Genomic DNA, 27,658 nt, shown 5'->3' on the forward strand with positions numbered 1-27,658 from the left:
TGGCCATAAAATTGAAGTCTGGATGCACCAGACCTCAGAACTTCTCTGCTGCCAGTTGAACATCAGCTGTTCCTGCCATACGAGCCATTGGATCAAAAATATTAAGATAAGTACCCCGTTCAGAATGTTTTGTTTTTTGGGTCACTGCATGCTTCTGTGTCTTCATGTTATCCAGGAAGGGTAAATGCAAGTGCGACCGTCAGATTCCCCATAAAGGCACCCACAAACTCTGCCTCTTTTGTCTAGGGCCTACACACAATCATGAGGCCTGCCCATTTGCCAGGCCTTTGTCCTGAAAACCCTGCGTAGAATATTGCACGCCTCGAGTACATATCTCGAGAATTAGTGCCTTAAGAGCTTGGCTTTAGGTATGGAGGGGCCATCTGGTCAGCCCGTCAAGTCACCGAAGAAAAAGGCCAAAATGGCTAGGCTTGAAACTATAGGTGCACCTCCGCCACCCAACATCCCTGATGTGGCTGATGTCAGCCTGGAGGAGCAATCCTGTTCAGTTCCATCTCTCAAGTACCAGACTATGGTTCAAGTCCAAGGTACTCCTTATTCTTCTAGTCAACTCCTGTGTTTTTGCTGTGTCTCAAGCATTTTTCTTTAGAACGCTGGAAAAAGTTTCACTGGTAAAGTCTCTCTCTGAACTTTATTCTGAGAAAAATGAGAAGCAGAGTCTCCTGTTTGTTGGCTCAGTTTTGGTTGAATAAACTTTTTTATTTCCTCCTTGGTCTGTTTTTTTAATCTAAAATGTACAAAGTTTCACTGTTGCAACAAGTAGCACACTCGCCTTTGGTGCAGAAAGATGTAGGTTCTCTTCCCACACTAGGTAGGTAGATTACTTGCACTGCAGTGTAGCATAACGGGAGTGCTGCACTTCTGAGTGTGCTGTCCTTCAGATGAGACTTTCAAGCTAGGCCCATCTGCCTGAGATGGTGGTATCTCAGGTGGAAGTAAAGATCCCAAGGCACCTATTGAAAAGAGTAGAGGTTCTTTAAAAAAACAATGTATATTTATAATTTTATATATTTGGAGATTTATACAGTTTGCAAATTTCCATTCCTTTCTGCTTTTGTCATACAGTTGTAACTAACTTTTTGTTGTTTTATTAAGCTTCTGTCTACATTATCATATTTCAGCATTGCTCCTTTTCTACAACCACCATCTAATTTTTACTGCTAGTTTCCACTTACCATTAAACATGATTTTGTTTAGCCTTTCATTCCAAATAGCCCACACAACATAAAATAATCTTTAATCTGTTTTGCTAACGTATTTTTTATTTTTGTTATAATATCCATACATAATCATATCCATATTTATTTAATTTGCTTTCTTTATATTTGTAAATAAAGATGTTCTTCATCTCACATTGCTGCAGTCCTTACACTTGGGTAGTCCGCTGTCCTCGGTCGGCCCGAATATCAAAGTATAAGGCTGACGTCGGTCAGGGCGCATTTGACTGACGTCAGGACGTCAGGGTACAAATGCGCATGACCGGCGTCATATCCTCAGTCTTTTTTGCCGCATGGTCCGATGCAGAAGCAGCATTGCAAGTGCCGGTTGGCGTTCTGAGATTTTTCGATTTAGAAGTTTCAGACCGAGTTCAAAGTTGGCTAAGTACCCGTTGGGAATATTTTAGTTTTTTCTTGCCTCAGTCATTTACCGGATGTCAGAAAAAGTCAATAATTGCATTTCTTGTGGGAAACAGATACCGCATAAAGATTATCATACTTTGTGTATTCCTTGCTTAGGGCCTGAGCACGACGTTGTTGGCTGTCGCTCTTGTGCTAGATTTAATAAACGCACTATAAAGAGAAGGTTGGATTGTGCAAGGTTAGTCTTTGGGAAGCGGTGCAACTATAAAATGCCGTCGGATGCTCCGACGCCCGCTTCTTCAAAGAAGCGCAAGGACAAGGCAGTTAAACCTAGGCTAGAAGAACCGTCTGTACCGGACGCCGGTTCTTTAGAGGTGTCGGTGGAGCCGGTGGCTCCACCGGAGGTTTCTTTGTGTTCCCAGGGTGAGACCTTATTATTGCAAGATGTGGCCTCTCAGGAGACAAGTCAGGCTGAGGGGGCTTCTCAGGTTACTATACTCCCCTCCCTTCCTAAGGTGGCTAGGCCCTCTCCTTCTCTTTCAAAGGCTTCTCCCAGGGGCAGGCCAGATTTAGCTTCAGTTGGTGTTACCCCTAGCTCTTCAGGTACTGTGCCCAAGAAGCATATGCTTAAAATGGCAGAAGATTTGATTACTTTGATTAGGGGTTCTATGCCCCCTCCTGATAAGAGACCTAGGGTGGAGCCTGAGCGGGGGGGTTTTGAGCAGGCTTCAGATGTTTCAGAGTCTTCAGCTGAAGACTTGCAGGAGTACTCTCCTTATTCTGATTCTGATGTGGATGATTCTACTCCTTCTGCTACTCCTCCTGAAGATTTTTCTTTTTCAGAAACTCTTCATTCCATGAGGGAGCATTTTAAGTGGGAAGGTCAGGACTTCTCTGATTCCAGGAAAAGGCTTAGGGAATTTCTGTTCTTACCCCAGCATAGGCCTTTGGCTATACCTCCTGTTTTGGATGTAGTGGAAGATGTTTTTACAGAGGCTTCTCTTAATCCTGATTCTTTGCCTCCTGCTCCTGTTAAGCCGGATAGGTATTACAGGGTGCCTGAAGCTCATAAGTATCTTTTTAAGAGTCCTAGGGCAGACCCAGAAACTGTTAGCCAGGGGCCTAAAGGTGTTAAGGCTTCTGTTGTTAAAAATCCGGTTCCTGCAGACAAGGAGGCTAGGGCCTTGGATAGATGGGGAAAGAAAGTCTATACTTCTTCCACTCTTGCTATGAGGGCTCTGAATTGCCAGTTTCACATGTTGAAATACCAAAACTGTCTCCTTTCACAATTGAAGTCTAAGGTTGATGCTCTGGCAGTAGGTATTGATTGTAAAGAGTTGCAAGATTTAGTGCATGTTTCTGAACAGGTGGGTAGGCATTCTTTGCAATGTGGTTTTGATGCTGTACAGGCCTCGTCTAGGGTGGCTGCCACTGGGTCAGTTCTTCGCAGGCACGCCTGGCTGAGGGATCAGAATTTGTCTGAACATGTTAAAACAAGGATTTTAGATGCTCCTTTGCAATCTGACGTGTTGTTTGGTCCTCCTGTTGAGACAGTTTTAAAGAAAATGGAAGACAAGGCTAAGTCTATGCAGACTGTTAAAGATTTTTGCAGGTCCAGCCTCCAAAGTTTAGTAGAAATTGGCCTACTAAAGGGTGGACGTATCCTTCTTATGATTCCCAGTCTAGGGGTAGATCTAGACGTGGTAAGGGCAGAGCTCAGGGCTCTTTCAGGCCTAGAACAGGGAGTTCTCCTGCACAGGCTTCGGGTGAGGGCAGGGGTCAGTCCTTTCGTAAGCAGACCCAATGACCTACCTTTTCAGCTGCCAGAGCCTGCCTGCCTGGCAGCACCTTTGGGAGGAAGGTTGGCACTTTTCAAAGAAAATTGGAGTTTAATTACCCAGGACAGATGGGTATTGGATATCATACACCACGGCTACAGGTTTTATTTCCATACCTTGCCTCCTTTCAAAGGCATGCCAGACGTTTCTCCTCAACAAAGAATAGAGGCTCACAAACAGGTTTCTCTGTTGCTCCACCTAGGGGCCATACAGCCTGTCCCTCTGCCAGAAGTGGGCCTAGGATTTTATTCTTGCCTGTTCCTAGTACCAAAGAAGGGGAACACGTGGAGACCAATTTTGGATTTATCTATCCTCAACACTTATCTGGACATTCCCAAGTTCAAAATGTTGACGTTGCAGCAGCTTTTACCTCTGCTGGGCAAAGATCATTGGATGGTAACTTTGGATCTCAAGGAGGCTTACCTTCATGTTCCTATCAGACTAAGTTGCAGAAAGTATCTGCTGAGCTGGGACTTCTCACTAACAGTTCTCTGCATTGCCCTTTGGCTTATCTACTGCGCCCAGAGTGTTCACGAAAGTTCTGGCTCCAGTGATAGCTTTCTTCAGACTAAAAGGTATACAGATCTATCCTTATTTGGACGACTGCCTACTTCTGGCTCAAGGAAGGGAAGAGCTTCTTCATCATTTGGAATATGTGATAGCAGTGCTAAGATGCCTAGGGTATTCTGTGAACGAAATAAAGTCCAGTCTAGTACCCTCTCAAGACATGTGCTTTCTGGGTGTGAGACTGAATACAGCATCCCAGATGGCCTTTTTAACCCCGGACAAACAAAAGAGTCTATCCCTTTACTTCCATCAACTATCTCATCAGTCCGGGCTGACTGCAAGGACAGTCCTTCAAGCCTTAGGGTTCATGGCATCTTGTATTCTGGTGCTTCCCAATGCCAAACTGCATATGAGGAAGCTACAATGGTATCTCAAAAATGTATGGACACAGCACTGCCAGGATCTGGACACTGTCATTCAAATAATACCTTGCATTCAAAAGGAATTTTTGTGGTGGGCTCAGGAATGTCACCTAAACAAGGGACTCTCTGTGACCCGGCCAGAGGCGAGTCAGATTTTAACGACAGATGCCTCAGACAAAGCTTGGGGAGCTCATCTAAATGGAAAGTGGATACAAAACAAGTGGCCTGTCAGACTACAACATCTACATATCAACATGAAGGAGATGTTAGCAGTCCAGTTTGCATTAATAGCTTTCAAGGAATTACTTCTTCCAGGACAGGTGTTGATTCTAACAGACAACACAACTGTCATGTGGTACATCAACAAGCAAGGGGAACGATTCTTATCCTCTATGCAGGCAAGCAATGATTTTGTGGGAGACTGCTCTCAGTTTACAGCTCAATCTTCAGGCAAGGTTTCTGCCAGGAGCACAGAACTCCTTAGCAGATGTGTTGAGCAGACGAATTATGGATCCCCACGAGTGGAAATTGGATCCTCATGTATTTCAGAAATTGACAGTGTCATGGGGAACTCCAGACATAGATCTGTTTGCTTCTCCACTAAGCCATCAGCTGCCAAAGTTTTGCACAAAAAGGTTTCATCCCACAGCTTGGAGAGTGGATGCTCTTTCTTTCAATTGGAGCAATCTTCATGTGTATGCCTTTCCACCTCTGCCTCTCCTCCCAAAGGTACTTCTACAGGTCAGACAGGACAAGCCAAGGATGATTTTAATAGCTCCAGATTGGCCTCGACAGCACTGGTACCCATTACTGAGAAGTCTAGTACGGAAGCCTCCATGGCCTTTGCCTTCGATTCCACACCTGTTGTCACAGGAGGACAGCCATTTGCTCAATGTCAAGCTTCACTCTCTGCACCTAACAGCCTGGCATATTCTGTTTTGAACCATAGTGGGCCTCCACTTCCTCAGCAAGTTTTGAATGTTATTTTGGAAGCTAGGAGGCCTAGTACAAGGAAAGTGTATGCGGATAAATGGAAGAGATTTTTATTTTGGAGTGCAGCAAAAGATTTTGATGTTTCTGGGCCTAATTTGAGTGTGGCTCTTCAATATCTTACTGAGTTACTGGACAAAGGTTTGTCTTTCTCTTCTATTAAGGTTCATGCTGCAGCAATTTCGGCTCACTATGATTGTGACCCACCATTGTTTTCTCATCCTTTGTTCAAGCAATTTCTTAGAGGGGCAAAGAATATAAGACCCCCACGAAAAGCTCCTGCTCCTGCTTGGGATCTCAATTTTGTGTTGGAGAAACTCGCTCTACAACCTTTTGAGCCTGCAGCTACTGCTGAGTTGAAATATTTATCATGGAAGACTGCTTTTTTGTTGGCCATTACCTCTGCAAGAAGGGTTTCTGAATTACAGGCCCTTATGGCGGTTGAGCCTTTCTTGATTTTCCATAAGGATAGGGTATCATTACGTACTAATCCTTCCTTTATGCCTAAGGTGGTTTCTAGTGTGGCTTTAAACCAAACTATTCATTTGCCTACTTTTTATGCAAATCCCCAAAATAAAGGGGAAAAGATTTTGCACACTTTGGATGTACACAGGCAGTTGCGTTATTATCTGGACAGAACTAAAGGGTTCAGGCAGTCTCAGCAGTTGTTTGTTTCTTTTGCTTTGAGTTCTCAGGGCAAGCCTGTGTCAAAACAAACTATTTCTAAGTGGATTGGGTTTTGCATTGCTTTCTGTTATTCCCATCATGGCAAGGAGATTCCAGCTGGGATTAGGCCTCATTCCACTAGGGCTACTGCCACTTCAACAGCTTTTTTGAGGGGAGTGGCAACCAAGGATATTTTGGAGGCAGCTACTTGGAGTTCTGTGCATACTTTCTCTAGGCATTATCACCTGCCACTTTACTCTAAGTCCAGGGCTGGTTTTGCCACTGCTGTTTTGCAGGGCATTTTGGCAGCTCCTGCTTCCTTGTAGTTAGCCATCCTCCCTTACCTCTGCTTTGGGATTCTACCCAAGTGTAAGGACTGCAGCAATGTGAGATGAAGAACATAGTACAGTTTTGTACCTACCATAAATGTAGATGTTCGAAGATCCACATTGCTGCAGTCCAATTTACCCTCCCTCCTTCCCCTCTGTAGTTGGAGGTGGTTGTGTGGGTTGGGTTGTACATATTGTGTATATTGTATATATATTGTACATATAGTTAGTGAGGGCGGCCACGGTGGTGCAGTGGTTAGCATTGCCGCCTCACAGCAAGAGGTTCTCCGGTTCGATCCTCGGCTGGGGTGCCTTCTGTGCGGAGTCTGCATGTCCTCCCTGTGGTCGCGTGGGTTTCCTCCGGGTGCTCCGGTTTCCTCCCACATCCCAAAGACATGCTGCAGGTGGATTGGACACTCTAAATTGGCCCTAGGTGTGCGTGTGAGTGTGCCTTCTGTGGAAGGTTGGGCGCCGGGCTGGCAACTCGACACCGTAAAACTCCACTGCCATTCAATGTGCGGACACGGTGATCCGCTGTGGCGACCCCTAACCGGGAAAAGCTGAAAGAAGAAGAAGAAGATTGTACATATAGTTAGTGCAAGGGGGGTTGGTTAGTTGTTTGCTGTCTTTTGGTTTTGACCTTTATTTTTAGGGTCTTCTGACATCTGGGGCAAGAAAAGACTGAGGATATGACGCCGGTCATGCGCATTTGTACCCTGACGTCCTGACGTCAGTCAAATGCGCCCTGACCGACGTCAGCCTTATACTTTGATATTCGGGCCGACCGAGGACAGCGGACTACCCAAGTGTAAGGACTACAGCAATGTGGATCTTCGAACATCTACATTTATGGTAGGTACAAAACTGTACTTTTCTTTACACAATTTTTCCCAGTTTTGTGACCTTATCCATTGTAAGAAAGCATGTTCTGTAGTTTATTCTTTACCACAGTATATACAGACTGTTTCACTGATTTTATGCGATGCATTTCCCTTTGCTGGTAATGTATAATCACTAATCTTCATAAAAAAAATCTTGACATTCTATTTGCTTATGACATCATGCTTTTTGTACTTTTATAGCAGTAACATTTTCATTTGCTAACTCAGCCCAAGGTTTAACATAATAATACTGCATGATGATATTTTTATACCACACTTTCCTTTCATTTTATTTTCATCAATTTTTTATTTTTCATAAAATATTTTTTGATAAGATATTACTTTATTTAAACATGCTTTTCCTCTTTTGAATTTTCTTAACCTATTCCAATGCTGCTTATATTTATACTTCAGTAAATTTAATGCTAACCTTTCATTTGTATCAGTTTTCCAAAAACAAAACTTTATAGATGTTCAAAACAGCATAGACAATGGGGTTTATTAATCCTAAACCACAATATTCCTTGTCCATGTGGAAGACTCTTCTCTTTATTGTATTCAGTCTTGAAGCCCATATAAAAGAAAAAGAAAAACATTTGTAGTATTTATTTTTCATAGATTGCTGGCAGCATATAGATACTAGATAAATATGCAGTCTTTCCCTAGTGTAAGTGAATTACTTGAATAAATCTTTTTATTAAATGGTAGCTTGTTTTTTTTTTCAAAAACAACAAAGCTCCTTTATTTCATCTACTATCCTATTCCATTGTACCTTACTTATATTTTTACCTTCAAATCTTATTCCTAACACAGATATTTTTCATCCAGAGATATACTGCTATATTTACCATATCATTTAGTCCTTGTAAAGTCATGCCTCTTGTATTTAAATATTGCTGGATCTAATGTATAACTTCATTCATCCATATTTATTTTTGTGATCAATATATCATCTGCATAAGTTAACATAAGTAGAATTTTTATTCATATATTAGTAATATAAGTAGCACCTCTTGTGTGCAAATTTACATCCCTGACTATATTCATAAGTAATGCAACTAATGTACTACTCATAGGGCATCCTTGACGTATGCCGTTCTTTATATCTGTTTCTTTGCTTAACCATCCATTCACTGAAATTCTTACTTTTATTTTTATTATATGTGTAGGACAATGTACATTTTTTATATACTAATGTTATATTTTTCCTTAATTGTCCACAAAAAGTTCATGTTTACTATATCAAAAGCTTTATTTGAATCTCCTGTCATGATCTTGGCCTCAGTCTTGTTTATAATATCTTCCACAGTTTCCCTTACTGTGAATAATAATTCTTGTCTTCTGTAATACTTTTCTTTTACTTTCCATTCTCTTTTAAATTATTTTCATAAAAATCTTATTTGTATTATTCAGTACTATAAGTTTCCAGTTTTCATTTTTATTTTGATCATCCTTTTTCCATACAAGTTTACCACTTTGTAAATGTTAATATTTTAAACCTTCATTTTACCACTCATTCATAACTTTTAAGAAATATTTTCTACCAATCCGTAAAATTCTTAAATATTGGTCTTATTCCATGTGATCCTGAGACTGACTGTAAATTAACTTGTCTAAGTACCTAATCTGTTTCATGCTTTCCAATTCCTTAGTCTGTTGTTCTGTCAATTTTTAATATGTTATTCTTGTTTGTGCTTTCTTTTTGTCATAAAACATTTTCTTTACATAATTTATTATGATAATCACAATTTCTTCCAATATATTTTTACCTCTTCTCTGTATTCTTTAATTTCTGTCATTATACTAGTATTCTGTTTAACTATACTATTCAAATAAGTTGATATCTCTTCTTTTCTACCTTGTAAACAATCTTTGCTTAATTCTTTAATTTTCTCCTGATTCTTTCATACATTCTCTGTTTTTTCACATAATATTCTCTGTAAGTTCTTTCCAAATCCATTAAAGCATTCATACACATTATTTTATATTTTATTCCACTTTTCTTCCATCTGACTGCCATTCTAAAATATATATATTTTTTTGTTTTTCTTTCAAAGCTAGCCACCACTCAGACTAGTTTGCATACAATATGGAACCTAGGAAAGGAAGTGGTGGAAATGTGATCTTTCCATAAATTCATTCTTACTTTTTTTCATTTTCATCCCCATTATTTTCTCATTTATTCTTTAGTCCTTTTCATAATCTGATGTACTAATTTTCTTGTATTTCTATTCATATGGCTGAGTGATCTGAAAAGCCTGTGGCAAGTGTCTCTCCCTTAAGATTATTTTATTATGTCACACTGTTTACGTATAGCTGTTTGCATCCTGTATATATCTTGACTATATGCTCACAAACTACTATTCCATATTTTTAAATTGACGCATTTTAAAACTTCAGAAATGTTCTTAAGATAATTTCCTCTCTCCTTTTTCGTCTCAAATCAGTTAAAATCTCCCATCACTATTATAGCTGTATTATTACTACATAGCCTAGTACCTGCCTATGAACCTGTCAGCCCAAGGGCATATATAAGCCTAGCCAACAAGGTTCCCTGGCTTTTGCCACACAAGGATGCTATTTACCTGTGCCCCTGTCGAGCAGGGCCACAGAAGTGATTCCCGGAGTGAATTTCCTATTACCCATCCGCTCAAGATTTTTTCTTGAAGAGTGCTAGTGAGGAACTCTGCTTGACATAGGTAGCTTTTTCCAAAGTATGGGAAGTCTCTGGGACAGGAATCTATCCCTCCAGCATGTTCTGTTAATTGTGGTGACTAGGTTTAGGTCTCTAGAGTGTGTGGCTCGGAGGGATTGGTGTAGCATGTCCAACAGCTCTGGGCTTGACATAGCTTTGTATGTTAGCCAGAGATCACCTCAGAGTAGGCGATATGCTACAGGGTAAAGCTGGAGTTTTTTGAGGCAGTCCATGTAAGGTATCTGTTTTGAGTCCCGTAATCCTCTTTGAAAGGTATTTTTGTGGCCTTTCCAGTTGTTGCAGATGTCTTGTGAGGTACATTCCAAAAGGGGCGTTGTACTCAATAATGGGTGTGATGAGAGCCGAGTAGAGGGGGACAATGACTTTTTTTTTTCCTGGATGAAAACCCTTTCATGAGGTGTGCCACGTAGAAGAATTTCCTGACTACTGTGGCAATGTGATTATCAAAGCAGAGTCTACTGTCCAGAGTCCTGAGGTCGCTTATCACACCTTCGGCGTTAAGTGGACTTCTGCCTATGTGGTATTTCACGGTTACAGAGTTTTTACTAAAGGGGGTGACTGTGCACTTTTTGGCGTTTAGCTTGAGGCCGTGGCTCTGACACCAGGCATCAGGCTCAGTGAGGTAGGATGTCCACATTGTTTGGGGACTCTACTATGGGACCCAATTTGTAGTCATCTGCAAACTTTGTCAGCCAGAGGCCCTCTGTATTAGCCTGTACTTCAGAGAAGTAGATCCCAAACAGGAGAGGCCCTAAGACTGAACACTGTGGTATTTTCACAGGTTTGAAATCAGATTTGAAGTCTGCAATTTTTACAGTGTGGGTTCTGTCAGTGAACCAGTTGGCAGCCCATCTTGTGACGTATGGATTTATACCCAATTTGGTGAGTTTTTCTACGATACCAGAATGGGGGATGGTGTTGAAAGCATTGGTGAGGTCAGGATAGGCTGTGTTAACTGCCTTACCCTCGTCCACGGCTTTGGTGACTGTTTCAAAAAAGTTGATCACTTTCAGGAGACATGATCTGCCCTTCACAAACTGGGTGGGGTCCAGAGTTTGGAGGTTACCAATATCTTTGTTTAGGAGTTCCATGATGATACATGCCATGGCCTTTCTTACCAGGCTCCTCAGGCTAATAAGGAGATAGTTCCCGGGCTCCATGGTGGCTCCCGCTTTGTGGAGGGATACAACTGTTGCTGTGCGCCATTCAGTGGGTACAAAGCCTGTCGTGAGGCTATGATTGAACATGGTGTTTAGGTGGGGGTGCTAGTTCATTCTGAAGTTTGTGTAGAATGCAGCCAGGGATATTGTCCGGTCCCATGGATGCTGTTTTCTTGGCTTTGGGTAGTGCAGTTTTCACTTGTTCAGTTGTGATCGCAGGGGCACTGCGTTCTTCCGGTATGGATATGGGCCCTTTAAAAGGTGAGGGTGGGTAAAGTTAACACTGAACCTATCAGCCAGGATGTTGGTGATATCCGTTGCTTCCATGATTTTTGTGCCATTATGCTGTAACTCTGAGTAGAGCTGGGTGTTGCCATTGAGATTGTTGACATAGCTATAGAATGTTTTGTGGTTGTCCTTTGAGTCAGTGGCAATCTTGTTTTCCTAGCTCACTTTGGAGGATTTTATAATCCCAAATTTTATGAAATAAATAGGCATGCAGTGTTATAAATCTGTATACCTGATTATGCCATCTGAGATCTACAGTAGTTAATCTTCCCATCATTGCCAATGTTACATTCAGTATCTTCACTGACTTTCTACAAAGTACAACTATGCCTGAATATAGTTCCTTTCCTAGGTTCCGTATTGTATCTCTGTTCCCCAAAGTTTCTTTGTAATCTGTCTTCTTGTGTCAGAAATCTTTCATCATCCAGTATTATGTCAGCATCATGGTTATTTCACAATTTAGGATGCCTGTTCTTATATTTTTGATGCTATTTACATTAACTGAAAGCACTCTAAAGTTGTCATGTCTGTGTTGTAGCTTACAAGAAATTGTGTAAACTTGAAGTATTTACCTCATTTGAATTGCCGATATCCTTTCTTTTTTTCTTTTACACATACCCTTTAAACTTTTTCTGTACCTCTTTTCACTATTTTCCAGTGGATATCTTACTTATCACTTATTTCAGAACCTTCTTCTATAGTATCTTTCATTTTTCTGTCTTTTTTTTTACCCTGATCTTGCTGCCCTACTTCTTTCTTTTGTGGGGACTGTTGCTTATCTGTATACTGTCCTCACTTTCATTTTTTTCTTCATTCTTTTCCTCTAGAGTACAATCCGTCCGTGGATTTCCTATTTTGTTATATTTTATAACATTTCATTTCAGACTTTTTTCTGCATTTTGACCTGTTTACCACAAATGCAATATTTCTTCTTATCATAGTTACTTATCAAATGACCATCTTTTCCACAGAAAAAGTATGTTTTAGTTATCTCCAATATTTTACAACATTTCTGTTGCCCTTTATTTTTGTCATACTAGGGATATGAACAATTTTTCTTTCTCTATTTTCAGTATGACAGTCCTATCCCCAGTCTATAATCCTCTGTTGTCATAGACTTTAATGTCCATAACTTTTTTACAAAGTTTGCTCAAGTCTGTGTAACTCATCCCCCCAAGTACAGCTTTTTTGAATATGTACTTTTTAACTCCCAGTGGTTGTGGCTTGAGCCTTTAAAATAATGAAGTTATCACCTTACAGTTCACATAGGAATATCTCTGGAACCGTAAGTGTTGCTAGAAGACTGTAATTAACAAACTATTCAGGTTAAATTTAATCTTTACATTAGTGGTATTCATTCAGTTCAGTATTTTAAACTGGATTTGATAAGCCAAAACAAATGCATTTAATATTAATTTAGTAATGTATAAACAGCTTATGGTATCTCGGTAAACATTCAAGCAAGACATTTCTGCAGTTCTATTTGTGTTATGTGAGTGTTGAAATATTTGGAGAAAAATATGAAAATGATTACAATACAAATAAACAGAATACTAATAAGGGTCTATATTAGAACACCAAAGTTTCAAAACTTAGAGTGTTCTAATATCGACCCGTTTTCAGTGAACGCTGAAAATATCGAAGAAACAGAAAAACAAATTTTTTCCTAGGGAAGAATTCGGTTATCTGTTTCTGTTGCTTTGGTATTTTCAGCACTGTGGTGGAAAGTTACAGGTTGGGTTCAGGTAAGTGTGTGATTGTGCGATTGTGTGGATGTGAGGGTTAGGGTGGGTTAGGTGTTAGGGTGGGTCAGGTAAGTGTGCGATTGTGTGGATGTGAGGGTTAGGGCGGGGTAGGTGAGTTAGGGTTAGGGTGCTGGTGAGGTGACTGTGCGAGTAGTGACGGACCTTAGTGTCAGGGTTTGGGTAAGTGGATAGGTAGTGGTGTATGTATAGTTTAGTGTAGGGTTAGGTGTAAGAGTTTAGGTGTATGTGCGTGGATTGCTGTTTGTTTGGTGTGCTTGTGTTGTGTGTATGTGTTTTGGAACAGCAAATTTTTTCCCTAGGAAAAAATTCTCTGTTCTGTATGTTCGATGTTTTCAACTTTCGTTGAATTGAGTTCAATATTAGAACACTCTAAGTTTTGAAACTTTGGTGTTCTAATATAGACCCTACAAATAATAATCAATGTATATCAGTATTTGTGTATATACCTTTAAGAGGTTATCCAAGGGCTTGCACTAGAGTATAAATACCGAGCACATGTGAGCCTGACTGCCATTTTGTAGTTAGCTGTTGAGATGTAAGCATATACAGTGGATATAAAAAGTGTACACACCCCTGTGAAAATGCCAGGTTTTTGTGATATAAAAAAAGAGACCACAATATATAATTTCAAAACTTTTCCCACCTTTAATGTGACTTGTAACCTGCATGATTCAGTTGAAAAACAAATCTGTTAGGGGAAAAATATAAAAAATAAAAAATATGCAGTAAGCTGGTTACATAAGTGTACACATGCTTAAACTAATACTTTGTTGAAGCACCTTTTGATTTAATTGCAGCATTCAATCTTCTTGGGTCCACACCTGCCATCAATTAAGAGACTCTGATTAACCTCAAAGTTCAGCTGTCCTTGTACGATTTTCCTGACATTTACTCAGTTGCCTGTTACAGAAAAAGCCATGGTTTGCAGAGAGCTTACAAAGCGTCAAAGGGATCTCATTGTTGAAAGGTATCAGTCAGGAGAAGGGTGCAAAAAAATTTCCACAGCATTAGCTATACCATGGAACACAGCGAAGACAGTCATCAAAAAGTGGAGAAAATATGGGACAACAGTGACATTGCCAAGAACTAGATGTTCCTCCAAAATTGATAAAAAGACCAGATGAAAACTGGTCAGGGAGGCTGCCAAGAGACCTACAGCAACACTAGAGGAGCTGCAGGAATTTCTGGCAAGTACTGGTTGTGTACTACATGTGACAACAATCTCCCATATTCTCTATATGTCTGGGCTATGGGGTAGGATTGCAAGGCGGGAAGACTTTTTTTCTTACACAAAAAAAATCCAGGCCCGGCTAAAATTTACAAAACAATACATCAAGTCTCCCAAAAGCATGTAGGAAAATGTGTTATGGTCTGATGAGACCAAGGTTGAATTTTTTGGACACAATTCCAAAAGGTATGTTTGGTGGAAAAACAACACTTCGCAACACCAAAAGGACACCATCCCCATGGTGAAGCATGGTGGTAACAGTATCATGCTTTCGGGTTGCTCAGCTGGAACTGTGGCTTCAGTCAAGGTGGAGGGAATTATGAACAGTTCCAAATACCAGTCACTTATGACCCAAAACCTTCACGCGTCTGCTAGAAAGTTGAAGATGAAGAATTTCACCTTTCAACACAACAGTGACCCCAAGCATACATTCAAATCAACAAAAGAATGGCTTCACTAGAAGAAAATTAAAGTTTTGGAATGGCCCAGACCCAAATCCAATAGAAAATCTGTGGGGTGACCTGAAGAGTACTATGCACAAGAGATGCCCTCGCAATCTGACGGACTTGGAGTGCTTTTGCAAGGAAGATTGGGCAAATATTGCCAAGTCAAATTGTGTCATGCTGATAGACTCCTACCTAAGAAGACTGAATGCTGTAATTAAATCCAAAAGGTGCTTCAACAAAGTACTAGTTTAAGGGTGTGCACACTTGTGCAACCAGCTTATTGTACGTTTTTTATTTTTTATATTTTTCCCCTAGCAGATTTGTTTTTCAATTGAATTGTACAGGTTATAGGTCACATTAAAGGTGGGAAAAGTTTTGAAATTATTTATTGTGGTCTCATTTTTTTTATATCACAAAAACCTGTCATTTTTAACGGGTTTGTAAACTTTTTGTATCCACTGTATAAACGAAGCTTGTCCAAGCTGTAGAAGTTAACTATAAATAATTTCTATGCAAAATTCTTGAACTTTTTTCGATACTGGTGGATTTCAGCGACTCTGGATGGTAAGAATAAAGCTTTGTTACCTAAATCAGTTAGTCAAACTTCTTCTGTTGAAATGTATAAATTGAATGTTTGTTACTCCCTATTTAGTAAAATTACTTCAGTTTGTTGGAGATGTAGTGAAGATGTAAAGGCTGATTGGACACATGCTTATGGATTGTGAAAAATTAAATGTATATTGGGAAGAGAGGAGTGTTTTTTATAGGGTTATGGTCTGATAATTGTTCTTTAACTAGATCAGTAATACTAATGCATATTCCACTTTGCGTCTCTAAAAGCCAGAGAGGAAAAAATATTTTGGGCTGTCTTGACAGTTGCCAGAAAAGTTACTACAAAAAATGGAAATCAAACTCGGTTCCCAAAGAATTTTTAAATTTACCAGCAATATTATGTAAAACTGAAAATGAACTGATCAGAATAAGATTTGAAAATAATAGTAAGACATTTATTTGTTGGGATAATCTTGAAATGTTGCTGTTGAAATAATATTCTTAATGTGTTTATTGTGTAAGATTACCTTGAAGATTCTATGTATTCCTGTCCTTGTATAATATGTGAAGCTGAATTTCTTCCTTTCTTTGTATTTGTTTCATTTATCTAACATTTCTTTACTGGGAAAGTCTGACTGGGACATAGGCCATTTTTAGTGGTGGCCCAGAGAGAAAAGCTCCACTGACATTTTACGAAATAGATATTAAAATCAAAAGCTGAATAGACATTTGAACAGTACATACTTTTGTTACATAACTGATATTTAGATTGGTTTGAACATCCTTCGTAGATGCAAGACAACATAAGACCTCTGTGTGCATTGATGTATGGTTAAAGTAATATGATGTGGTATGGAGAGGTTGCTAGACCTTATTGCATTTAGTGGAGTCATATTTTCTTAATAGTTAGCAGGGGTTAATTTAAAAATAGCCATCAGAAGAGAAGATAGGAGAGATGAGAGTAATGGATAGATACGGTGAGGCAGATGTGGTGTCAGAAGCAGAGAGGGGATATGAGACAGCAGCATAGGAAGATGGGGCAAGAGTAAGAATTGTAGGAAATTAATCTATAATGTTAGATATTTGTGTGTGTATAGAGAAGAAATGGTTTGGTTAGTTAAAACATGTGGGTAAAGGATTTAGTGTGGGGTAGCACATGGGCAAAGCCATTTGTTATTGAGAAAGGTCCTAAGTAGGTTTTTAAATTTGGTTGGGTTAGCAGTGGTTATGATAACCTGAGGTATTTTATTCCAAAATTTAGAGACTTAGAGTAGAGGGAATCCCCGGCTGTGTTACATTGCCAGTAGTAGGGATTTATTTGAGGATCTGAGGACTCTAGGGTTGGCATAGGGTTGGAGCAATGTTTGAAGGGCAGGTGTTTTGTCAAGTAGTTGTACCAGTTTGTGGGGAATAAGAAGTTGCATATAGGTTAGACCATAGGATCATAGGAGGTTACTAGGCTAATGGCCCTGGGGCCCTTACAAACCTAGCCAAGAGTTTATCCCCAAAAAAGTAACCTCAGTCAGCACCTGTTTCCCCTGTCAATTAGCGACAAAGATGGAACCCCTGGGACAAATTTGTGGTTTCCCATCCACTCATCAAGGTTGCACTTGAAGAGAGTCAGCAAGGTACTCTGTTTGACATGTATGGAAAGTCTATTCCAGAGACTGGGCAGCCTCTGGGAGACAAACCTGTCTCTCCAGCAGGATTTGTTGATGTCGCATATCAGATTTAGGCCTATCGAGTGGGTAATGTGTGAGGAGTTAGACTTTTGGATATGGAGCATCTGTAGTAGGGCAGGGTCCGATATTACCTTGTAGGTGGGACACAGATCACCTTTGAGCAATCTGTATGATACCGAGTAAAGTAATAGTGATGTGAACCTGTCCGCATAAGACAGGTGTTGGAAGCCATGGATTCTCTTTTGTGAGGTATATCTATGAACTTTCCAGTTGGTGCAGGTGCTTGGAGAGGTACATACCAAACAGGGCATTTTACTCCAATTATAGGTCTAATGAGGGAGGAGTACAGAGAGGTAATAACCTCCTTTTTTCTGGATACAATCCCTTTACTTATGAGATGAACCAAGTCAAAGGCTTTTCTGTTCACTGCCACAACATGATGGTCGAATGTTAGATTGTTGTCAACCTGAGTACCCAGGTCTCTTACCATGGATTGTGTGCTTAGGGGGTTGCTATTGATGTGGTAATTGCGAGGGACAGTGTTTTTGCCGAATGGTATGATAATGCATTTTTTTGCATTTAACTTAAGGCCATGATTTTGGCATCAGTTATTTGTAGCTGTGAGACCCTCATGCAGTATGTTAATGTCCTTTAGGGAGTCAGTGACGGCACCCAACTTAGTCATCTGCATACTTGGTCAGCCACAGGCCCTTGGTCTTTGCCTAGACCTCTGAGAAGTAGATGCCACACAGTAGGGGTCCCAGGACAGATCCCTGGGGAACACCACTAGTGACAGGTCTGCTGTCAGAAGTGGTGGCACCTATTTTGACCTTGTGGGTCCTATCTGTGAGTCAGTTGGCCACCCATCTGAGAAGGTAGGGATTAACATCAAGTTGTGTTAGATTTTCAGTGATGCCTGAGTGGGGAATTATGTCAAAGGCCTTGGCCAAGTCAAGGTACAATGTAAGAGCTGTATGTACCGGTTTTTCCCTCATCCAAGGCCTTGGTGACAGTCTCAAAGAAGTCAACTAGGTTCAGTAGGCAAGATCTGCCCCTGACAAATCTGAATTGTGTGGGGTCGAGTGTTTAGAGATTGCCCATGTTATTGTTTGAGATCTGTAATAATACACTCCATGGCTTTACAGATCAGACTTTATTCATAGGTGTGTACTAGGGTACTGGCCCTGGAGCCTTTACAAGCCTAGCCTATAGAAGTGCACTGGCATTGTGCCTCCTGACGTTAGTTCCCAGTACCTCTATCAAGTAGAGCCACTGGAGTGGTCACCGAGATGAACTTTCTATTTCCCGTCCACTCATCAAGATTTCTCTTGGAGAGGACCAGTAAAGTGCTTTGCTTGACATGTATGGGAAGTCTATTCCAGAGCATGGGCAGTCTCTGGGTTATGAACTTGTCCCTCTAGCATGATGTTCATCGTGTTTCACTGTTGCAGTCATTGCAGTTGGGTTATCCTGCTGGCAGGCTACCCGCAGTTGGCCTGAATTCCAAAGTCTAGGTCCGGCGTCGGTTACTGTCTCCTCCTCCCTGACGTCAGTGTGCCAGGTGTATAAAATATGCAGCTGACGCCATTTTCTTCAGTCTTTCTTGCCGTGCGGTGCCCGAAGCAAAAGCAGTTCGCAAGTGCCGGTCGGCCGACTCCTGAGATTTTCATGTTTGAATTTCAGATCCGAAGTCTTCATTAAAAGCCAAGTACCCTGTTGGGGAAACTTTTTTTTCTTGCTCCAGACCGATGTCAGAAAAAGTTAATAATTGCATTTCTTGTGGGAAGCAAATACCTCATAAGGACTTCCATTCTTACTGTATTCCTTGCCTAGGCCCTGATCACGACGTTGCTAATTGTCGGTTTTGTGCTAGATTTAACCAACGCGCTATTAAGCGTTGGTACAATTTTGCATTTCACTATTTTTGGCAGAAAATTTAATTACACAATGTCGTCGGATAGCCATTCGACTACCGCAATTCAAAAGAAACGCAAAGAAAAAGAAAAGGACAGGCATCAGAGGTCCAAAACTGATGAGGCTTATTCTAAGCCAGCTGCCGGTTCTCAGTGAGGCACTTTTGCAGCCCCTGACGCTCGCTACTTTAGAGCTGCAGGCCGCTTCCGACTCCCACATGGAGCCGACTAGGCCGCTGGAAACTCAAGGTATTGGAACCTCAGAAACTATTCCCTCAGATGGGTCCTGAGCCACTGAGCAGGCACGGCTTCTGAGGGTGTTTTCAGGCCTACACAGTTGTATGTTAAAACGACTTCAGCTTCAAAGACAAAAGCACCTCTAGAGACAAAGAAACAAGTACAACAGCCCCATGGACAGGCCTCCATGCCTAAAAAAACAGATGCTCAAAATGGCTGAAGACCTAATTACTTTGATCAGGGGTTCCCGTCCCCCTCCTGATAAGAGGCCTAGGCAAGAGACAGAATATGAATCTTCAGATCAGGTTTCCATTTCTTCTGATCAGGAGTACTCTCTTCCTCCCTATGAGGATTCTGATGCTGAAGAATCTATCCCTTCAGCCTCTCCTCCTGAGGATTATTTTTTTGGGGAAACTCTGCATACCATGAGGGAACATTTCCACTGGGAGAGCCAAGATTATTCGGAATCTACGAAAAGGCTCAGACACTTCCTTTTACTACCTCAGCACAGGCCCCTTGCTATTCCACCTGTTTTAGACATTGTAGATGATGTATTTTCAGAGTCCAGTCTGACTCCTTACTGTTTACCTCCATCTCCTGTTCAGCCAGACAGATACTACAGGGTTCCTGATTCACATAAATTTCTTTTTAAGAACCCTGCTGCTGACCCAGAAATTACCTCACAGGGTCCCAAAAGGGTCGAGACTTCCACTGCAAAAAACCCTACCCCCTCTGACAGGGATTGTAGGGCACTGGACAGATGGGGAAAAAAGATTTACACTTCTGCTACCTTGGCTATAAGGGCTTTAAATTGTCAGTTTCATATGCTTAAATATCAGCAATATATTATGTCACTGCTTAAACAGAAAATGTTGATAAATTCTGAATGTGCAGAATGCAAAGAAATGCAGGATTTATTGCATGCAGCTGAACAAGTGGGAAAGCATACTTTGCAATGTGGTTTTGATTCTCTGGAGGCCTCCTGCAGTGCCGCTGTTACGGGTTCTGTCATTAGGAGGCATGCTTGGTTAAAGGAACAGAATCTGCCTGATCATGTTAAAGCAAAATTATTAGATGCTCCATTACAGCATGATACCTTGTTTGGTGTTAAAGCAGAAGAAGTGTTGAAGAATGGAGGACAAAGCTAAATCTATGCAAACAGTCAAGGATTTCTTACAGGTTCAGCCTCCAAGATTTAGCAAGCACTGGCCTACAAAGAATTGGACCTTTCCAGTGGCAGACACGCCACAAAGAGACAGATACAGACGCCCTAGAGGCAGATCCCAGCCCCAAGGCTCATACAGCTCTAAACAATGGGATACTTCTACCTCCAAAAGCGGAGAAGACAAATCACAGCCATACAGGAAACAGTCCCAATGACTTCCCCCTGCCTGCGCCAAGCACTTATCTTTTGGCAGCAGCTTTAGGGGGAAAACTAGCACTTTTTTCTCAAAATTGGCACGTAATAACCCAGGACAAATGGGTCTTGGCTATAGTGTCACAAGGTGACAGGTTTCACTTTCACACCCTGCCAAGGGCAAACGGTTTGCCAGACCTGCCAAAAAAATCAATGGGCAGAGGCACAAAAGCAAGTGTCATCCCTCATGGACATGAGGGCCATTCAGCAAGTACCACAGCAAGAGCAGGGGCAAGGATTTTACTTAGTGCCCAGAAAAGACAAAGCCTGGAGACCAATACTGGAATTGTCTATTCTGAACACATATCTGGATATTCCAAGATTCTAAATGTTGACTCTGCAGCAGCTTCTGCCCATGCTGGGAAAGAAGGCTTGGCTTGTGACTTTAGACCTAAAAGAGGCATACCTGCATGTCTCAGACAATCATGCAGAAGATACCTCAGATTCATAGCTGGCTCAATGCACTACAAATTATCTTCACTGCCCTTTGGCTTATCTACTGCGCCCAGAGTCTTCCCAAAATGCCTGTATCCAGTAATTGCATTTTGCAGACAAAGAGGAATACAAATATATCCTTACTTGGACGACTGCCTTATTCAAGCAGAGAACAAGGACATTCTACTACAGCATCTGGCATTTGTAAAAAGATTACTAACATACCTAGGGTACACAGTAAATGAAAATAAATCAAAACTCGTACCCTCTCAAGAGATAATATTCCTGGGTGCAAGCTTAAATACAACTGCCCAGATGGCTTATCTCACGCCAGACAGACAAAGGCAACTGACAACTGGCTCATTGTTGCCAAAATTTTGAAATAAGTAATCTGCAAGAAAAATTCTGCAGGCTTTGGGCTTCATGGCATTCCTGCATTCTGCTAATTCCATATGCAAGACTGCATATGAGGAAACTTCAATGGTATCTAAAAAGTGTTTGGAATCAACATTGCCACAGCCTGGAAACAATAATTACCCTCATTCCCTGCCTGCAACAGGAGTTTCGATGGTGGGCAAAGGCCTGTCACCACAACAAGGGGCAGCCTTTCGTTTTACCCACAGCCAGGCAGATATTAACAACAGATGCATCAGATTATGCCTGGGGGGCCCACATGACAGGAAGAGTATTCAGGGCACATGGTCCGCAAGCCAAATGCATCTACATATCAACCAAAAAAAAGATGCTGGCTGTTCAGAATGCCCTGACAGCCTTCAAGGATCTACATCCAGGACAACTACTGATAAAGACTGACAATGCTACAGTCATGTGGTACATAAACAAGCAGGGAAGCGCTCATTCCTACCCCCTATGCAGACTAGCCATGACTTTGTGGGACATACCATTGACTTACCAAGTACATCTGCAGGCACAATTCTTGCCAGGAAAGATAAATACTCTGGTAGACGAGCTAAGCAGATACCTCATGGATCCCTACGAGTGGAAATTGGATCCGCAAGTCTCCAGCATGATAACAAGGAATTGGGGATGCCAAGACATAGATCTACTTGCCTCCCTTCACAACTGCCAACTGCAGAGGTTCTGCACAAGGACTTATCACAAGCAAGCATGGAAAGTGGATGCTCTATCTTTCAGTTGGAAAAACGTAACAGTATATGCCTTTCCTCCACTGCCTCTCCTCCCCAAGGTACTCCTAAAAGTCAGACAAGAGAAGCCAAAAATGATACTGATTGCCCCAGACTGGCCCCGCCAGCACTGGTACCCAATCGTAAGGAACTTGTCTCAATACCCAGCCTGGACATTACCTCAAATTCCTCACTTACTGTCCCACCACAACAATCAGATCCTGCACACCCAACTCAAGACCTTAAATCTGGCAGCATGGTGGATAATGTAGTCATTCAAAACACACCTCTCTCTAAAGCGGTGGTGGATGTTATTTTGGAGGCTGGGAGGCCTAGTACCAGAAAATCTTACGCTGAAAAATGGAAGAGATTCTGTGCTTGGAAGAGATTGACACGACTGTGCCAAATATTTCTCAGATTTTGCAATATTTAACTGAGATGCTGGACAAAGGCCTATCCTTTTCATCAATTAAGGTTCATGCCTCTGCCATTTCAGCTCATTACAATACAAGTCTTCCTTTATTAAGGCAGTACCTCAGAGGAGCCAAAAACAAGGCCCCCAAAGAGATCACCAATACCTGCATGGGACTTCAATTATGTCTTGGAAAAACTCACCCTGCCTCCTTTTGAGCCAGCCGCTACAGCTGATATAAAATTTTTAACATGGAAAACGGCCCTGCTCCTAGCAATAACCTCTGCAAGATGAGTCTCAGAGCTACAGGCACTCACGGCTGTGGATCCTTTTATCATTTTCCATCCAGATAGGGTTTCTCTGAGGACAAACCCGACTTTTATGCCTAAGGTAGTGTCCAGTGTGGCCCTTAACCAAACTATTCATTTGCCTACCTTCTACCCAAACCCACAGAATAAAGGCGAGATACTTCTTCATTCTTTGGACATACACAGACAGCTGCACTTCTATTTGGACAGAACCAAAGCTTTCAGAAAGACTGAGCAATTACTAGTGGCATATGCTGCAGGATCACAAGGAAAGGCTTTCTCAAAGTGGACTATTTCAAAGTGGATACGTCACTGCATTCGTTTCTGCTGTTCACAACATGGCAAATCAGTGCCTAAGGGCATTAGGCCACATTCAACCAGAGCAGCAGCCTTCGTTTCTGCTGTTCACAACATGGCAAATCAGTGCCTAAGGGCATTAGGCCACATTCAACCAGAGCAGCAGCCTTCCTCAGAGGAGTACCAACCAAAGACATTTTAGAGGCTACAACCTGGAGTTCAGTGCACACTTTTACAAAGCACGATCACTTACCACTCTGCTCTAAATCCAGGGCAGGCTTTGCCACTGCAATTCTGCAGGGCCTCATAGCCATTCCTAATCCTATTTAGCTCCAGCCTCCCAACCTTAGCTTTGGGATTCAACCCAATTGTAATGACTGCAACAGTGAAACACGATGAACATAGTACAGTTGTGTACTCGCAGAAACGGATAACTGGTGCCAGAGCCATGGCCTAAAGTTAAACGCCAAGAAATGCATAGTCATACCCTTCGGGAAAAACAAGGTTACCCCTAGCTACCATATAGGTGGCAATCCACTGAGCACAGAAGAAGTCATCAGGGACCTGGGGACCCAGGTTGACACTAGCCTTTCGTTTGACACTCATGTTGCTAAAGTAGTCAGGAAAACCTTCTACATTGCCCACCTGATCATGAAGGGATTCACATCTAGATCAAGGGAGGTCATCGTCCCCCTGTACTCATCACTCATTAGACCTATGATTGAGTACAATGCCCCATTCGGAATGTATCTGACCCGACATGTGCAGCAGCTGGAAAGGCCCCAAAAGTTCCTCACCAAAAGGATAAAGGGTCTCAAAAATATGTCTTATGCTGCCCGACTGAAAGAACTCCAGCTCTATTCAGTCTCATACCGCTTGCTCAGAGGTGACCTGTGCCTGACATATAAGGCCATGTCAAACCCAGATTTGATGAATATGCTTCACCTCAAAAAATCTAGATCCCTCAGAACCACAAGGGCGGGAGACTTAAACCTTGACACGGTTATTAATAGAACGTGCTGGAGGGACAGATTCATCACCCAGAGACTCCCTATGCTATGGAACAAAATCCCGGTACATGTGAGGCAGAGCACCTCGCTGGCCTTGTTCAAGAGGAATCTTGACCAATGGATGGGAGATTGCAGATATACCCCAGGGATTACTTCAGTGTCACTGCTTGACAGAGGCACAGCAAAATAATAGGCATAGTTTTATTCAAACTAAAGGGGTGGCGAAAGCCACATAACTATGGGCTAGGCTTATAAATGCCCTTGGGCAGATAGCCTAGTATGAACCTATGAACCTATAAATGTAGATGTTCGAGTGTATTCACTGTTGCAGTCCAGGTTACCCTTCCACCATCCCCCTTATCTTTGCTGGAACTTCTGTACTTCTCTATCCTATACAACCTATGTGGTGTATTTGCTTGTAGATGAAGGAAACATTTACCTTGGTGCATGCATGCTTTATTGACCTATTTGTAGCCTACCCTTTTGGGGGCACCTGACATCTGGGGCAAGAAAAACTGAAGAAAATGGCGTTGGCTGCATCTTTTATACCCCTGGTGCACTGCAACTGACGCCGGACCCAGACTTTGGAATTCAGGCCGACTGCGGGTAGCCTGCCAGCAGGATAACCCAATTGTAATGACTGCAACAGTGAATACACTCAAACATCTGCATTTATGGTAAGTACACAACTGTACTTTCTATTGAGTATGGTAATGAGGTAGAGGTCTCTGGAGCATGTGGTGTGGAAGGTTTGGGATTTCTTTAGGTGTAGCATTTCTAACAGAGCTGGGTCAGGCATGGTTTTGCAAGTTAAACAAAGATCGCCTCTTAGTAGATGATGAGACAGAGAAGAGCTGGAGTTTTTTGAGTCTGTCCTTGTAGGTACTTTTTTGGCGCCTCCAAGTGTTGCAGTTGTCTAGAGAGGTACATGCCAAATGGGGCATTGTATTCTGATTGGTCTAATGAGGGAAAAGTAGAGAGAAATGATTACCTCTTTCTTCCTGGATGCAAAACCCTTGATAATGAGTTGTGCCACATAGAAGGACTTTCTAACCACAGTGGCAGTGTGGTGGTCGAAGGAGAGGTTGCTGTCAGCTTGTGTCCCCAAATCTCTTATAATGCCTGCAATGTTCAGTGGGCTCCCATCGATGTGATAATTAGTGGGAACTGAGTTTTTCCTAAAGGGGGTGATGACCCATTTTTTGACACTATGCTTAAGGCCATGGTTTCGATACCAGTCATTGGTCTTAGTGAGGCCTTTCTTTAGGATGTCTGCATCACTTGGGGAGTTAATAATGGCTCCCAGCTATCTGCGAACTTGTTCAGCCAGAGTTCCTCCGTGTTGGCCTGGACTTCTGAGAAGTAGATGCCAAACAGGAGAGGACCCAGGACTGATTCCTGTGGGACTCAACTCATGACTGGTCAGCAGTCTGACTTGGAACCCACAGTGTGAAAGTAGCGGACTCCATCTGTGAGCCAATTTGCAACCCACCTGTATATCAAAGGCCTTGGCCAGATCGAGGTAGGCTGTATGAACTGCCTTACCTCCATCCTCAACTCTGGTGACTGACTCAAAAAAGTCAACCAGGTTGAGCAGGCATGATCTACCTTTCACAAAACCAAATTGCGTGGGATCTAGAGTTTGGAGATTCCCTATATCTTTCTTAATTAGGTCCATGATGCGCTGCATAGCCATACATATCAGACTCATCAGGCTAATGGGGCAATAATTTCCAGGGTCTTTAGTCACTCCGTTATGGCGAGGGATGACTGTAGCAGTGTGTCATTCGGTAGGGACAAAGCCTGATGTGAGGCTGTGAGTGAACAGGGGACACAGATGTGGTGCCAGTTCACTTTGTAATTCATGTAGAGCACAGCCAGGGATATTGTCTGGTCCCATGGAAACTGTATTCTTGGCCTTGGACAATGCAGCTTTAATCTGTGCTGCAGTAATGCTGGGTGCCTGGCATTCTTCCAGTATTGAGATTGTTCCTTTGAGGGGAGGGGGGGGTAAAGTTGGCACTGAATATGTTGGCCAGTATGTTGACTATATCTGTTGGCTCAGTGTAGGAGGTACCATTGTGTAGTAACTTAGAGCAAGTCTGGGTATTGACGTGGAGATTCTCTGTATAACTATGGAAGGCTTTGTTGTTATTTTAAGTGTCTGCCGCAATTCTGCCTTCATAGCTGGCTTTGAGGTTTCATTGAGGGAACTCAACTTTTTGTTGAAGCTAATAAGGGAATTTTTCCAGTCTTGGGACTTCACCTTTTTCTGGGACAGTTTCTTCTTTCTGTTGTAGAGTTTATTAATGGCAGGGGACTACCAGATTGGCTTCCTTATTTTGGAGGAGAGTGTCTTTGTTCTGTTGGGTATGGCTAGTTCCATGCATTTATGTATGTGTTTGTACAGTGCATTGACGTGTGATTTGGCAGTCGTGCATCTATTTGCCATTGGCTTGGGTCGCGTGAAGTTAGCCACCTCTGTTTTTAGGAGTCCAAAGTCAGCTTTGGAGAAGTTTTTCATGGTGGATAACTTTGCGAGGGGTGTGGGTAAGATGAGGATGTCCTTCAAGGATGCATCTGCAGTCCTTACAAATGGGTTGTCCTGTCGTCAGGCAGCCCTTCGGTCGGCCGGATTCCAAAGTCTGGGTCTGGCCTCGGCTGGTGTCGCACTTCACCCGACGTCATAGCTGCAGTTATTCGGGTATAAAGGCATCAGCCGACGCCATTTTCCTCAGTCTTTCTTGCCGCGTGACGCCCGAAGCAGAAGCTGTTCGCAAGTGCCGGTCGGTCAGAACCAGAGATTACTACTACCGAATACTTCTACTACTACCAAGACTTCTAAAAAGCTAAGTACCCCGTTGGGGACTCTTTCTTGCCTCAGCCGATGTCAGAAAAAGTGAATAACTGTTTAACTTGTGGGAAACAAATACCTCATAAAGATTTCCACTCTTACTGCTTACCTTGCTTAGGCCCAGACCACGACGTAGCAGCTTGTCTAGCCTGTGCTTCTTTTAACCGACGGACGCTTAGACGTCGATCGGAATTTGCTGAGGAGTTTTTCGGCTCCGCTTTTGCTTACATTATGCCGTCGGATCCTCCGACTACACAAATTTCTAAAAAAACGCAAGGAAAAGGACCGACACTCGCGGTCCGCGGTTTCGGCCGAAACCGCGGTTAAGCCAACTGCGAGTGTTTCTGTTTCGGCTGAAACAGAGTCCACGGTTCTTCCTTCGGCCGAAAACTTACCTCTTACCGAGGCCTCATCTAGCTTGGCTGAATCTGCTTCTGAAATCCCACCTGCTCTTGCAGGTTCACAGGATTTATCTGACACTATCCCTTTGGATATATCCACCCCTGCAAGTGGAGCTGCTAGGCCTCCTGCATCCATGTCGATTAAGGCCTTTGCCAG

General features: G+C 42.2%; 1 protein-coding gene across 1 annotated transcript in view; it reads left to right on the forward strand.

The window, feature by feature from the left end:
* The first annotated feature begins 370 nt into the window (after window positions 1–370).
* The window catches only part of USP19 (ubiquitin specific peptidase 19), a 3,461,697-nt gene continuing 3,434,409 nt past the window's right edge, over window positions 371–27,658 (forward strand). Inside the window, exon 1 of the mRNA XM_044078491.1 lies at window positions 371–548. Coding sequence (XP_043934426.1) covers window positions 371–548 — 178 coding nt within the window. The remainder of the gene's footprint in view (window positions 549–27,658) is intronic.

This window comes from Protopterus annectens, chromosome 7.part1, assembly GCF_019279795.1.
Source record: "Protopterus annectens isolate FY-2018-M chromosome 7.part1, PAN1.0, whole genome shotgun sequence".
NCBI classification, from domain to species: Eukaryota; Metazoa; Chordata; order Ceratodontiformes; family Protopteridae; genus Protopterus; species Protopterus annectens.